Source organism: Strix uralensis, chromosome Z, assembly GCF_047716275.1.
Source record: "Strix uralensis isolate ZFMK-TIS-50842 chromosome Z, bStrUra1, whole genome shotgun sequence".
Lineage (NCBI taxonomy): Eukaryota > Metazoa > Chordata > Aves > Strigiformes > Strigidae > Strix > Strix uralensis.
In genome coordinates, this window is record NC_134012.1 from 80,094,236 (window position 1) to 80,109,161 (window position 14,926).

Sequence of the window (14,926 nt, forward strand, 5' to 3'; positions counted from 1 at the left end):
GTTATGAGATCCCTTGCTCAGATTAAGTTTCAAAAGGGGTAAGTCACTTTTCAAAGCAAAAAACTCATTAGTAACTAGATTACTTGTATGTAACAATAATAAACTAAGAAAAGGGAGAAAAAACTGTATCAGTACAAAAAATTCTGAAGATTGATAGAACTTAATCATAGAAACAGTATCCATTCACTTTGTCCATCAGTTGCAGGATGATTCTACTCCCAAACTGCTCAAGAGATGATAGTGAAAAACAGAAGTTAAACATAGTAACAAAGCGTTAAAATGCTTATTAGCTGTCATCAACATTTCATGAGGACCAAAAACAATTTAGAGAGAAAGTTCACCTTATTGCTTGTGCCCCTGGTCGTTGGGTAAATACTGTACTCAAGCCAGCTAATGCAAATTCTACCAGTTCAGGAGTTTGCTTGTTTTCTCTTATTGATATAGACATGCTTAACAACTTCACAGAGAACTTCATGGCTTCATACTAGATATGCAGGAAAAGCAACAACAGTGGATTATAAAAATACGTTAATATACAATTCAGTACAGTTTATGAAGAGATGAAAACCACAAATATCAATTTGATATTACTTTTCTAGTGCTATAAATAGGTTATATCATAGGTGGTATAAAAATCATTCCCAAATAGTTAATACTAAGAGGCAAGGTTAGAGTAAGAGTAGACTGTGATTACAAACACATGTCTTTGATGTCTCTACACCACATTTTGAGATAAAGGGCCTCTAACATAGAGTTGGAAGGCAGTCCATTGTACCATACATGGCATCTCACATAAAAATGACTTACCAGACTATTTCTGAATGGTTCAAAAATGTTGCTCTTCCCCACTACAGTCCGTCAATCACCTCTTTCCTTATATACTCACCTACTTTATGTCATCTATTATCATTTGAGTTTAAGATACCAGTGAATCACTTACTGCACTTTCTTACAAAGTTTCTGAATATTTTAAGAGGATATAAAGCACTTCATAACTTAAACAACAATACATTACTTATATGATTTTATTCTAGCTTGAGCGAGCAAAATTTCATTCTGAACTTTTTCAGAATATCCAAAGTAAGCTCTATAACCACTCTCCTGAAACTAGATCTAAGGATGCTCTGTTCTGCACAAAGCCAGCACGTGGTAACTTCATTAAAAAGTGTCAGAACAGTACTTAAATATAGAGACAGAATTTCAAGTAATTTTAAAAGTGATTTCCTATCATCTTTGGATTTTTATTAGTAGATCAAGCTACCAACTGTTTGGTACCATAGCTGGTTATGACTTACTGATTTTGGAAGGGTTGGATCCACAGCTGTTTCACTATATCCAATTGCTGCATAAAGTTTAGCCTTCTCTTCCCGTGTCATCAGCTCTTCAAGACCTGTCACATTGCAAGAGGTCAGTTAAACTCAATATAGGTATCTGAAAGATGCAAATACTGTTATACACTTTCCAGTGCTTGGTAGCTCTATAACGCACAGTTGATCAACATTGTCCTGAATCAGTAAAAGCAAAAACCCTGAGGTTTAAAGCAAAGTCTTGGGTCTCCTAAAACATGCTTTAAAATGCACTTATACTTTTATCCTGACCTACTCTATTTTCTAGCTTGGTAACAATAGAAGCAACCTTTTTGATTTAATTTCCATGTTCCACAACCTTTACTAGGTGCCCTGTACTTAAGTGAATCAACTCTAATACACTGCATGAAATAGCCAAATTATAAAATGAATGTTTACATTCCATTAACTGCTACTGTTTTCTAGTACTTTCTTCAATTCCCCATACACAATACACAATGTAAAAATGTACACCAATGTAAAAACTGGGGCTGGAAAAGGCACAAATTGAAGACAGTTCAGAAAGACCTATGGAAGGAATTTTAAGATACCTCTGTAACATGCAATTAACAACATCAGGAAAAAAAAAAACAAAACAAAACACGCTAAATGTCATTAATTAAATGAATCCAAACTTCCATTGCTAGGGACCTATTATTCTAATAAGTCATCTTCAATAATTAAAAAAAAATACCAAGAAACAAACGTACTTGACCCCTTTACTTCTTGTTTTTGTTCATCCTTTTTTTCACCTGACCAGCTCCATATCCAACTAAACCAGCCACCAGAGTTTTCATCATCTTGTTTTACTCCTGGTCTGTAGATTTTTAATCCAGCCTTAGTTGCCTGAAATTCAAAAAATACATAAGCAAGAAATTTTCTTCATGCTTCTTTCTTCATTTTCCTAAGAAAAAATATAGACTCCAGACATGCTCTAACACATCAAAACATCATTAGACAACCATTGAAAAGGCAACGCTATTTTTTAGGTTTTCTTCTAATTTTTTAAAGTATACAGTGCATCATCAGACCAATTCTCACTTGCATAAAATCAACCACCTTTATGAACAAAAAGAGCAAGCAAAAGGTAGCTGATTATAAATCAATAAATTTTCTCTCTAGCTCTCAGCACCAAAAAAAAAAATTTCCACAAAATTATATAGTGCTCTACATTACAACAATGCACTTAGAAGTAATCATTAAAAATACATATGTAAGCAATGAAATGGCCAGCACAGGCCAGATTTTAAATGATCCCTGTACTTTTTATTTCAAGCTAAGATGTCCAAAGCAATCATAAAAAAACCATCATTACTCCTGTAATGGAATATTTACTCTAAGGAATATAGAAAACTATTCCTGGATCTGATACATATAGCTATAACAGTAAGGAAGTCCTCCTTTTTCCCACATTCATTATCTCAACAACTAGGGGATAGCCTGTCTGATGTCAGTGATGATTCCAGTACTGGGTCCCCACAGAAAGTGTAAACCACATCCACACTCGACTACTGAAAGTTTGGTGTAAGGGACAGCAAACCACCATCAAGCAATCTAAGAGGCAGAGTAGTTGTCAAAACTGTAGTGGACCACACAAATGACTTATTTTTCTTCATGACTAATATGATCTGAAAAGATAGAAACACTTGCAGATAACCCCTGAATTTAGAGATGCTCCAGTGAATGTGATACACAAAGTGAGTGAAACAGCAATCACTTCTCAGCATTCAAAAAACCAAAGATCTCTCTGCAACAGAATTAGGGAAAAGAGCTGGCTATAAATCAGAACCCCTTAGGGACTTGTCACATCTATCCACCTACAGGTTAATGGAAGGCTGGACTCACCACAAAAACATAAAGGCTTCTGAACTGATACTATTGATTCATCTCAGAGAGATGATGCAGAATGTCAGCTAAACAATACAAGACCTCAAAAATTTGAAAAAAATCCTTCAAAGTCCTCTTTATAAAGGATACCAATTAGATGTTAGAGTGAACAGTCCAAGGAAAGAAGGGACAGAGCCTTAGAAAAAAGGGCCGTTAAGTCTCTGAAATTAGGGGTTTCTAGTACACCAAGGAGTTGGTGTTGAAGGACAACTGCCATGAAGAAAAAGAAGTGATGCTTAAAGCTATGATTCTCAACACATCTGAGGCAGCAACTGGCAAAAGAGTCCAAGGTAAGAAAGGCTACAGACAGAAGGGAGGGGAACTGTACTTCTTCAAGGATGAAGAAAACATTTATGCAGTATGGGAACTAAAGAAATTTCCTGAAGAAATCCTATTGAGCTTTTCTCTGTCTTTCATTTACAATTTACCATTTACAATTCGTTTAGTAACAAATACAGTCATAGTCTGTGGAAAGATTACTCAGCAAGGTAAATTGTTCTGAATAAAAGAGAGAACCAAGAGCATCATCCTGTATTCTGATATAGGTGAATCTTCTCTAGTCTTCTCTAGATTGAAAGCACAAAATTTCTCAGACTCTCTCATACAGAGACTTGATGCTTTTCTCACTGAAGCTGGTGTCTGGTACTTAGGGCACTAGTGGTAAAGATTAAAAAGTGGCCTAACGTTTGGAATATAAAGTTCTTGCTACAAAGTTCCCTGAAAATCAGATGGTACTGCATTCACAAGTCTGAGTTCTGGGGAACTTGATTTCAAGGTCTAGAGAAAAGCAAGCCCTTGAAATTGAATGCTAAGGTATGTTTTTTAAAAAAAAAAAAAAAAGCTTAACAAACAGTAGGGTCCTTTATCTGGCTTTACTCAGCCCACATCAAAAGGGTGCTCCTTTAAATTCCTAGCAGACTTAAGGCTAACAGTCAGGATACCAAGCTAGTAGTAAACTTGCCTCTTACAAGTTCTTTGAGATCTTTTTCAGAGGCATGACCTAGTAATAATGAGATAGATCGGTTCTGACAAATAGGTAGAGGTAGAACACAGTTTAGAATCACTGTGACCTGATTTTCAGTACTTGGAAATAAATTCAGAGTTAGCTAGCAGATCTTTCAAGATGCTTTTCTCTCACTTTTCAAATGCAAGGCTTAAAGCTCAAACAAATGAAAATCCATTTGCTTGCAACCTACTCTAAGCACTACAGAAACCTATCTTAAAACTCAGGACTGGAAAGTGGTCAGGAATGCAGTATAACATAACCTTTTCTAAGCAGCACGGTCACACTGGAGAGATGAATAATAAAACTAGACAGGAAATTCTTTGGGATGTCCCTCACTTTGCAAAAAGTAGGAAGAAAAGATAAAACCAAAGGAAACTATACAGTACAAGATAAAAACAAGCCAAAATTAAATGCTAACTAAAACAAAACAAAAAACCCTTCATATGACAAGCATTCCAATTCATCCAAACAACTGAAGGGGAAGGACATGAATGTGTCTTCTGGTTCTGTAGAGGTCTCAACAATGATCATACAAGCATCCAAATGTGGGTGCACATACAGACAACTAGAAGGAAAAATATCACATTTATGGATTCCTGTTTACAGTTTTGATTTAGAAGTACCATATCTGTCACTGCAGCAATTGAGTTCATACCATACTTAATATACTCCAACAAAAAAAAAATCCCAATTTCTTTCAAGCACTGCCATAAGAAATTATTGACATTCATAAAGTTTAACTATCAACATGTTATTTCAGATTCTAAACTTCATATGCTGCTTACTTTTAGTTACACTGATTATCAATGGAGAAAGACCACTTCACAGATTTCTGAAAACCTATGCAGATTTCACCTCAGTTTACTGCAATGATATTCAGACACTACACAGAAAACTAAGCAGTACACTAACCTCAGAAAAACAAGCCTAACAAATTAAGTGTAACTACTCAAGTCACATTACCGTGATTATCTACTTAAACGTGTTCTGCATTTGCTGTATTCCGAATAACATTTTAAAATAGTATGTTGACCTTTTGTTACTACATATGCAGATGCTCAACCTACAAATAGGGTATGAGGAAGGAAAGAAATAAAATAATAGTCTAGGCGGTTGCAGGGGGCAGGGGAGAAGCCTGAAGCTTTGGGTATAATCACTTCCAACTTGACTTAGCCTATCATTCCTTGACCATATTTTCCCCAGCATTTTTCTCACCAAAAGCGGAAAGAAGTTTATCCCAGATCAGTTACTGTGAAGAAGCAGCACACAGAGCTATTTAATTTTTGCTTAATTACAACCTGAAACTATGCCTTATAACAAATGTGAAATACAAGGAAAATAGAAGACTGTATAATGCACAATTCAGCCACTAGGACTAAAATGCATCTGTCTAAAATCTCCACAACCTATTGTCGTAGTTATTCTGAGACTCACTGAAATGATTAAATTTTACCTCAACTTCTGCTTGTTGCCTTGCTAGAGTGATGTTAAAAATATCCAAAGCCTTTTCGAATTCCTAGAAAAGAGGTGAGAAATTATGTTTTGACAATTTCATTTGCTTAGATTTCATGGCTCAATTTTACAAGAAATTACAGTAAACAGCCCTTTCAGTGAAACCCAAGTTCAAAACTTAAAATAAACCTGGAAAAGAAAAGCACATCGGTTTAAGTTTTAATTCACTGCAGTCATTAATTTAGAAAATTATCTAATATGTTTGTTAATACTACTCAGAGAAATGTACTGATGAAGTTGCAAGTCTGGGCACTGAAAATTTTATTTTAAGTTAGTAATGACTTAGAAACATGTAAACATTTAAGATAGCAAGATGAACAATATTTAAGCCATTTAATGAAAAATGGCTAACCTCCAACAATTTTAGGATTTCTTCATTAGGCTTTTTTGATGTTATCTTTGTTTTATACATCTCTTTATAGTTCTTCACTTGTTTCCTATGGTGCCGAATATGTTCCCATGACCACATTTGGAGCTTAGGTTGAACATTTACTTCAAGGATGCCATAAATAACATATTTCCACCTAAAAACAAAGACAATTGAAGTTTACATTTCTTTTGGCATATTGAAAAGACACCTAAAGCTATGCAGACTCCCATTAAATACAACTTCAAGTTGTGAAAGAGTGAAATCCCTTGTCTAATATCACACTTCTGATCAGTAGAGGAACCTAACGATTTTATTTTTTTCCACACAAAGTTGACAGGTTGCTATTTCCTAAAATTAAAAAGTAACCTTCTACAAAAAGCACCCACAAATATATATATGTGTGCATGTGAATAATCAAAACACATTTGTAAGGAATCTTCTGAAAAGAAATCAAATCTCTGCCATCTGTGCCAAAAAAGTTTGCCTATTTTTAGAAAATAGCTATGTTCTTGTAATAGTACCTAACATATAATGGGGTCTCCTTCATCAAAACAGAGTTAGGTATCAAAATACTATCAGGCTTAAGTTTCTGGTCTGATAACGGCCTTTAAGACATTCAAATACTGTCTCCTCACATTTGGTTTGAGGTCCTCACCATTGTTTTTCTTAAGCTAGGAGCATTAAGAAAAAACAAAAGAAGATTCTTTGTTTCAAAAGAAAACAAGTTCTAACCTCCCTAAGTAAGAAACAATCCCTTGGTAATTATTTCATATGAATAACTAACAAATTATTTTCAGAGTCTGAGGTGGCCTACCATGTCTTGGCATTGTTGTGCAATGGAACATCAGGTCTGTATTTCCTATATGGCAGATTTCGAGTCATCATATCAATAGACTCAAGAAGCTCCATAACACTGAAGTACTAAAAACAAACAAACAAATTAGAACTCTGTTATTGCCTTTCTGAGAACAATGTGAACCAAGCTTCTCTTTAAACAGAAAATAATTTACAAAGAAAAACAGGACTAAGAAGTGTATGTTTATTATAAAATTTCAGACTGCTTTTCTTACTATTCTTGCAAACTAACTTTTTTACCACAATATATATAACTTCAGAAAAAGAGTTTATACCTGTGGTTTATTGAATTCAACAGTTATATCCTGTAAATTTACATCTAAATCCATTTTTGGTGATGAAAAGTCAACATCAGATCGAGGATTCATAAGGAGTTTGGCTTTAGCTGAAATTGGGCGGAATACTAAAAAACAAAGGTTGATATAAAAAGTTTAATTAAGTTATTTAAGACTGCCATAAATTATACATAATACTTATCAGCTCAAGTTATGCCAGATTATTGATTTTAAAATGCTACACTTCAAAACACAAAGACTTTATCAACTCAGCTTAAAATATAATACAATCTATACTCAATTTCCAGTTTCATTCTGGCAACATTTGTGGAACGTTTTCATAAAATCTCCTGTATGCAGTATTGCATGGCAGATGTTTCAATTAATAGTTTATATTTGCAACAAATCCAATTTTTTTGGCTATAAGCTACTTACAGTACAAGATAGTTTAAAACATAGCACTTAACTTCACTATAGTAACTCTAATTCCATAGAGACTATATTTTTAATGTTACTGATGTTTTACACTGTTTGATAAACTATATTCACAACAGTGGCTAAAACCAAACATTTCACATTTCTAAGCCCAAGCAAGTATGGAAAAAATCAATATGGATCCTATGTAAAGTGAAGCACATCACATGAAAAATATTCAGAGCAGAAATGTTTTATCTGTTCCACAATTTGGCAATACAGTAATTCAATATAGCCTTCAGAAGTCATGTTTAGTTCAATTTTTCCATTTCAGCAATTGATCCAACAATGAGAATTTGTCTATTACTTGAATTTGTATAAATCATATTTTTATCAAATAAAATTTCTTTGATTTCAACAGAAATACTGATAGACCATCTATTCTAAATACCAAATATTCTAAACTCACTGAAAGCTTTATATGAGTGGAAACAGATGTTTCTGCAAGATGAAACCATGTTTACACCAATTTACCTTTGTTTAATTTTAAGTCCTGTATTTCTTGTTAAGCTTATTTTACTTTTATCTACACATTTTATGTGGTAGCTTTTCCATTAATTTTCTCCCAGTATTTAGCTTCCTAAATTTCATTTTTCATCCTTCTTATGTGTAAGTATTATGTTCGCATTTAGATCAAATGACAGAAGCAGACTTTGTGCTTACTGCCTTTTTATCAATGTCTCAATCTAATGAGTGCTCTTAAAGAGCCAGAATGCTCATTTACCACTGAATATCATCCTGATGTAATTCTTTAAATATCTGCATCCCTCATGGCACTGCTTTCTAAGAGTATAAACCCCAAATCATGCCATTCTGCATACAACTATTTTGAACTTCTATACAAAGACTTAGACAACTAATGATGTTTAAACTTATTTTCTTGTAAAAAGAGTCAAGGCTAGGAACTGAAAAAGATAAATGAGAAATCAGAAGAAATTATTAAATAGTCCTCTGGCAGTCAAAGACATGAAAGACTTCCTCTTTCAGGCAAAGGCAGCAAGAAAAATCCATTTTTAACTCTAGCTATAGTGTACTAAGGACTTGCTAGCTAGAGAACAAATCACATCAAAGGCCATTCTGCCTTGTAAATCATTACTAAACAATCACACATATGCACATGAGAAATAAACCCCATGTATTTTCCATACAGTGAAAAGTAAACAATCACCATGTTTGAGTGGAGCCAATGCGACTTTCAGACTAAAGTAAGCAACACTCAAAGCAATACAAATTGCAGTATGGCAACACTAAAAAAAAATATATAAATATATATATATATATTTTGATGTTTCAGAGTTGTGTGACTACTGTTTCCACCTCTAATGAAAAAAAGATACACTTCGCATAAGGCAGGTGACCTCAAAAACTTTAACCTGTTACTCAAACCAATGTGATCCACAAAACTCACTTCATGCACATATTATTGCTAAACTTCTTACAATAAGGAATTATCAATGGAAGTGAACAATGAAGATTTATGTACGACATTCCATTAGAATGATACATGACTCAAGACTCATCTCTTAATCAAAGCTTTTTTAAGGCTACAGATATGGTACAGTATTCACTATCAAAATTCCTACAAAAGAACTAAACTGCACTTCTTACCAAGATTTTTTTAACAACAGCCAAGGTAGCAACTTCTAAGAAGCATTAAAAATTACAAGTAAGGTATACGCACATTTTACAAATAAAATACCACTTACCAAAATCATAACCTTCTGGAATCACATTGTGGCTGGCAACTCCCTGTTTTAAGTTAACCTACATACACAATACAGTTAAAAATAAGTTGCATTTTTATTTCATGATAAAATTTTTAAATATAAAATGTTAGCAATTTAATACAGGTTTCAGACAATCCCTCTGATACACAGTACAATTCAAAATATTCATCTATGTTTTAAACAGAATAAGACTTCTATGTTTAGCTAATAAAATCACTGAACAGTAAGATGACCTTATATTGTGTATAATTTGGTAACTGGCAAAGGACTCTTTTTTTTTTTTTTTTAAGACTTCCTCAGATGGGCATTGCACTTCCATCACATAAAAACATTCACATCTACTATTTTTCCTAAAAAAGCTATTAGTACAATACAATTCTCTGCGACATTGACATAAATGGAAGCAGAACTGAAAGTGAAGCATGCTCTATGCTTCACAGTATGAACTACAGTCCTAGATACAGTACTAGATACATGCTTCACTTACCAATGATTCATCACAACCACCATGGTAGAACATCTCTGATTTCACATTCCAGTAAGCAAAAAGGTTATCCAGTCGTACAAGCTGAAAATACAACAGAACATATGCATTAATACCTACAAGTTTTAGATTAATAATTTGGATTTCACAAAGTCTGGATGAATAAAAATATTCAGAACATTCCTTGCAGACTAGACATCCCTTTACTTTAGAGCCTATACAGTTACATGTTTTCTTGATCTCACTTTCTGTGGAAGGAACTCTAATTCAGCTTGTTTTATTAACAATTTTTTCTTTAGCGTACAGTTTATACTGTACCTTGTAGAACAACTTGGCAGTTTCATCATGTAAACATGGATTCCAATTCTTATCTGAGGTCTGAAATGAGAATTAAAGAAGTTATTTTAATATCTGTAATGCATCAACACTTTATCATCACTGAAACAAACCAGCAAAAAAGAGAGGAACATCATCATAATTAAATCCCACTGAAAATAATGGAATGTCATCTTCTGATTTAAGATGATTAGGCCATTCTTTTAAGTGGCTACTTAATAAGGCTACTTGTCCCCAAAAAATACACACGTGTACATGCAGTGACTGGCAGATTGCACACAAGAAACAAAAGTTTCTTTAAAATTCTATTATCAGCATTGCAAACTGTTTTCCTTTACACTAATATTATTTTTAGGCAGGCACTTTGGAAAGACATAAGCAAGAGACTAGAAGTTCATTTTAGTTTGAGTCGAACAGAAACACTATATGCTATTATACTTTTTCAAGGTTAAGACTCATTTTAAGAGTGAAGTAGTAAGAATACTAAAGCTTCTGTTCAGTATGCAAAACTGCTTAGGGGAAGGGGCTGGCAAAAACGTTTCAATGTGCTAGGAACAAGCATTCATAAGACAACTATTTTATTCAAGAAAGTAAGACATATTTTCTTTAAGATTATCAGTTACACAGCAAAGGTTACTGAATCAGAGCAACTCAGAAGAATCAGCATATTGCTGCTAATAGGTTGTCTTCCAGAAAAAAAAATGTATACAAGTCTATGATGACTACTATTTGCACTTTAAAGTGGAGCTTGCAGATCAAAGAACTGAGCTCCACTTTGAAACAAGATGTCATCTTCTTTTTTTCCCTCCCCAATATCAAGCAGTACCTTCCTTTCTTGGGCCTTGTGGCAGTTTCAGTAAAATACCCATAGATTCTGAATAGCCCAAGTCCAGCAAAGTCTGGTACTTGACAATCACAAAGTGCAGCAGGCAGAAGAATAAGAATTTCCTCTCAAAGGTCTGTCTTAATGCTAGCACTTTATCTTTAATGACACTCCCCACAATATTTATGGTGCATTTGATAAACCAAGTAGTTATCATTGTGCATTGCTCACAGGTATACTTTCATTAGGTAGTAGGCTACCAGATAGCACAGTAATACACAAAAACATAAATTTACCTATCAGTATACATCAACATGCTTTTTAGATGAAAAATAAAATTACCTGTAAACTTAGATTCTGAAGTGAAATACCAAATGACAAGGGGTTATTCCGATTTGTGATCTAATAGAGCAGGTGGAAGATAACAAAAAAGGGTTATTTCATGATCTAAATTTAGATTTGGAAGTAAACAGCCAACAATAAAATATATATATATATATATATATATAGCGCAAAGATCCAACATCTGTATCTTCTTTGTACCCAACCATATGCTTATAAACATATTTATGCTTTGGTACAAGCTTTTTATCAGTTTTCTAAGACTATGGAATTTCCAAAACTTTATTAGGTTACTCTCACCGTGGAAAACAACTAGAAGAAAAGAAATCAGACAGGTTCCTAATTTCATGTTACAGTGCACAACCCCTTATGCTGAGATAAGTACAAAAGTACTTACATCATCTTCATAGCGAATATGGATGTTGGAAATTTTCACCTGAAGATTTTTGATGACCTGAGTGACTAGTTTTTCTACAAAAGTGTCTTGTTTCTCTTCTTTTACTTTATCTAAGTTAAAGCAAGAGAATTTAATATTTTCTTTGCATTAACGTATTTTTAAAACTACACTAGAGAAAACAATAACATAATAAATTTTGCATGATAGTTCTTTAAATTTTCTATTACATTGTATTCTAGTTGTATAAAAACATGTCCTTTCAATATAATCTATAACATTTCTATCCTCAGACTAGATGATTTCAGCTTTATTACCCGCTGCAGGAAGAATCAGTTTGTTCAAAAGTGTGACTTGTACCCACTGATACTCAAGGTGGCCAATATGTATTTCTTGAAAGTACCAGGAGTTGAATTTGAGATAAGACTTAACATGTATCAAAGAACAAATTAATCAGAATTTTTAAAAAGGTGTAACTATAAAAATTCTTTGCTACTGGCAAGTTAAATTGCTTCTTATAAAAGAAAAGGAAAGAAAATGTCAGGCAGCAGTATTTCAAAAGACTTATTTATATCTAACCACATCAATGCTTGAACCTTTTTATGTTCAGGATGCGTGTTCTGCAATGTTGACGGCAGCTACACCTAAAAATCTGTAACTAATTGGTTTTTAAGTATCAAAAGAAAAACAGGAATCTAAAACACTTTAAGTGACAAATCCAGTGTCTCTCTGGATTAAAATAAAGAAAGAAATAGCATCATTTTCGTTAGCTTTTCCCACTCTTACCTTGGTCAGCTATTTTCTGCTTTGCTTCCTCTATCCTTTGCAATTCCCTTTGTCTTGCTTCCAAGAGCTGTCTGGCTTCTTTTTCAGCATCATATTTTATGCCTAAATACACCACGTAAAAAGGTACGATACAAAAAAGTTACATGTTTTTGAAGATGCTCTTTCAAAAGCAGTAATTTTCACATTTTGTTAACAGTTACATAACAGCAAAAAATTAGGTGACTAAATGTTAACTACTGAAAGACACCCCATTCCCATTATCTAATTGTATTTGCTAGGAGCATCTACTAGGAATAAAGCCCCTGAAAACACTATCAACCCATTCCAGATACTCCTGAAATCCCACCAGTCTATATTCACTTCTTTTCTCTACATCAACTTACTGGCTGTGGGCACAATAAGCAAATAAACTCCATCAAGAACTGCCTCAACGGGTTGAGTATAAAGGTTTTGCCATGGAATCTGTAGGTTAAGTTGACCTACAAACACAAAAGAAAAAGGTTGAAGTATGCACTTAAACAGTTGACTGGGAAAAAAAAATCAAAAGATTAGAAAGATAATCAACATTAACCACATCTCTGAACAATTATATTGAACAGAAAAAACAGTGCATCTGAGGCACATGTCCTTCAGGTTGTTCACTTTATACAGCACACAAATGTTTTTTCACGAGCAGAACTATTAAGTCTACAGGTCTATCCCTATTCCCTTGAATTATATTCCTTCCTAAAAGCAAGCTCTCTCTTCTTGCAAATCCACTACAGCACCCTCATAAATAAGAAAAGCATGGGCAGCTCATATGTGATCAGCTAAATATTCCCAAACCCAGAATTTTTAAAATATGTATTTTTCTTTTTTTTCCTGTGGAAGTGACTCTTAAAGTAGTGTGTATGTTTTGTCAACACAGGGACCCTGAGGTTGCAGCACCTCACATTTTTCACACAAGTGCCAATTTTAATAAACTACGAAATCAGTTGACAGGAAAATATATACTTCAAGGGTAGATTTAAGGGAAACATAATGACTTTAGACTTAATTTGCTTTAAGAATCCACTAACTTTTACAAGACAATCAACTTGCAAGAGAACACTTTTCATATTAACAAAAACAGGGGAGGAGGATAGAAAGGGAAACAGAAGGCAAAATCGATTGTGGAGTCTTGCTAAGACAAAGGACGAGATCCATTCCTGCTCAGTTGCTCATCTTTGCTGGGTTGTGTTCTTTTCTCATTAATATTGAAGTGATTAGACGAGACACCAGTATATTTTTACTTTACCATCTCAGCTCCAGAAAAGGAGCTTCTTCAAAAAGTTTTTTTCAGAAGAGACAAACTTCAGAGTGTAGAAAGCATGCAAATCAAGAAAACTATGAAAATTACTTGCTTAGGATACCCAGAGCCACTTGCAGGGACAAGTAGTATGTTTAGTAACTCCTGCATGGGTGTATGATAAAATGTAACTTACCAATATGTCCTGCTTTAACTTTAAATGGCACATCCAGCTGACTCTGAAAGAAAGAACATGTAAGCTCATTTCAGCAGCTTGTGAAATGTTCCCATACAGGAAAAAAAAGTGGATGTTAACCTTATCAACAAATTTATCTCTCAACCACTGAAAAAAACCCATTCAACATAATGGAACAAACAAGTGTTTGGTTACTGATTTAGACTGTTAAGCCACACTAGACTAAATACATTACCGAGAGCAAGTTTCTAGCTTCATGATCTATATAAAAAGAAAAGGTCTTGCAGTATTGCTTTTCACCTAAACACATTCTTTTAGCAATTGCTGAGAGTTTTGCTTTTGAAACAAAAGCTAAATGAAGCCAGCATACACCTTCACCTTTAAATTTAATGTCAAATTAATCAGACAATCCACACAAGTACAGAGAAAACAAAACAGTAAATTTTCACTTAAAAGACAGTGTATCCTAAAGTAAGAACCGAAAAAAGTGCGTACAACCCAAAAGGTTGTTCAAAAATCATTTTTGCAATAATTTTCACTAACTTACCAATGCATTTTCTTTTATTTCAAGATTCTTCAACGCTACGGCTCCTAAAAGCAAAGACAATAAGTAAAACTACAAGAAAAAAAGTAGTAGTGGTGCACGTTAAACATCCTGGTCTGAGCCAGCGGTCCCTGACCTGTGGTTCTTCAACTCTTTGCTGTCTACGATATGCAGAACTTACATCTCAAATATCCATGAAATATGATTAAGAACACACTGTTCATTCATGCTACAAAATGATATCTGAGATTTTCTCATGTACCTTGCATGTCATAGTAGAGAACCTAATATTCTTCAAAGTA

At 33.8% G+C, this 14,926-nt stretch overlaps 1 protein-coding gene across 6 annotated transcripts in view; it reads right to left on the reverse strand.

The window, feature by feature from the left end:
* The window catches only part of VPS13A (vacuolar protein sorting 13 homolog A), a 108,999-nt gene that overhangs the window by 86,376 nt on the left and 7,697 nt on the right, over positions 1-14,926 (reverse strand). For all 6 annotated transcript variants that reach the window (XM_074856681.1, XM_074856680.1, XM_074856679.1 and 3 more), the window contains exons 2-17: positions 14,628-14,671; positions 14,081-14,123; positions 13,001-13,096; positions 12,618-12,719; positions 11,835-11,944; positions 11,438-11,497; positions 10,255-10,314; positions 9,940-10,020; positions 9,432-9,489; positions 7,252-7,379; positions 6,936-7,042; positions 6,104-6,275; positions 5,693-5,755; positions 2,057-2,192; positions 1,296-1,390; positions 342-484 (exon numbers count right to left, since the gene is read on the reverse strand). In XM_074856681.1, coding sequence (XP_074712782.1) covers positions 342-484; positions 1,296-1,390; positions 2,057-2,192; positions 5,693-5,755; positions 6,104-6,275; positions 6,936-7,042; positions 7,252-7,379; positions 9,432-9,489; positions 9,940-10,020; positions 10,255-10,314; positions 11,438-11,497; positions 11,835-11,944; positions 12,618-12,719; positions 13,001-13,096; positions 14,081-14,123; positions 14,628-14,671 — 1,498 coding nt within the window. The remainder of the gene's footprint in view (positions 1-341; positions 485-1,295; positions 1,391-2,056; positions 2,193-5,692; positions 5,756-6,103; positions 6,276-6,935; positions 7,043-7,251; positions 7,380-9,431; positions 9,490-9,939; positions 10,021-10,254; positions 10,315-11,437; positions 11,498-11,834; positions 11,945-12,617; positions 12,720-13,000; positions 13,097-14,080; positions 14,124-14,627; positions 14,672-14,926) is intronic.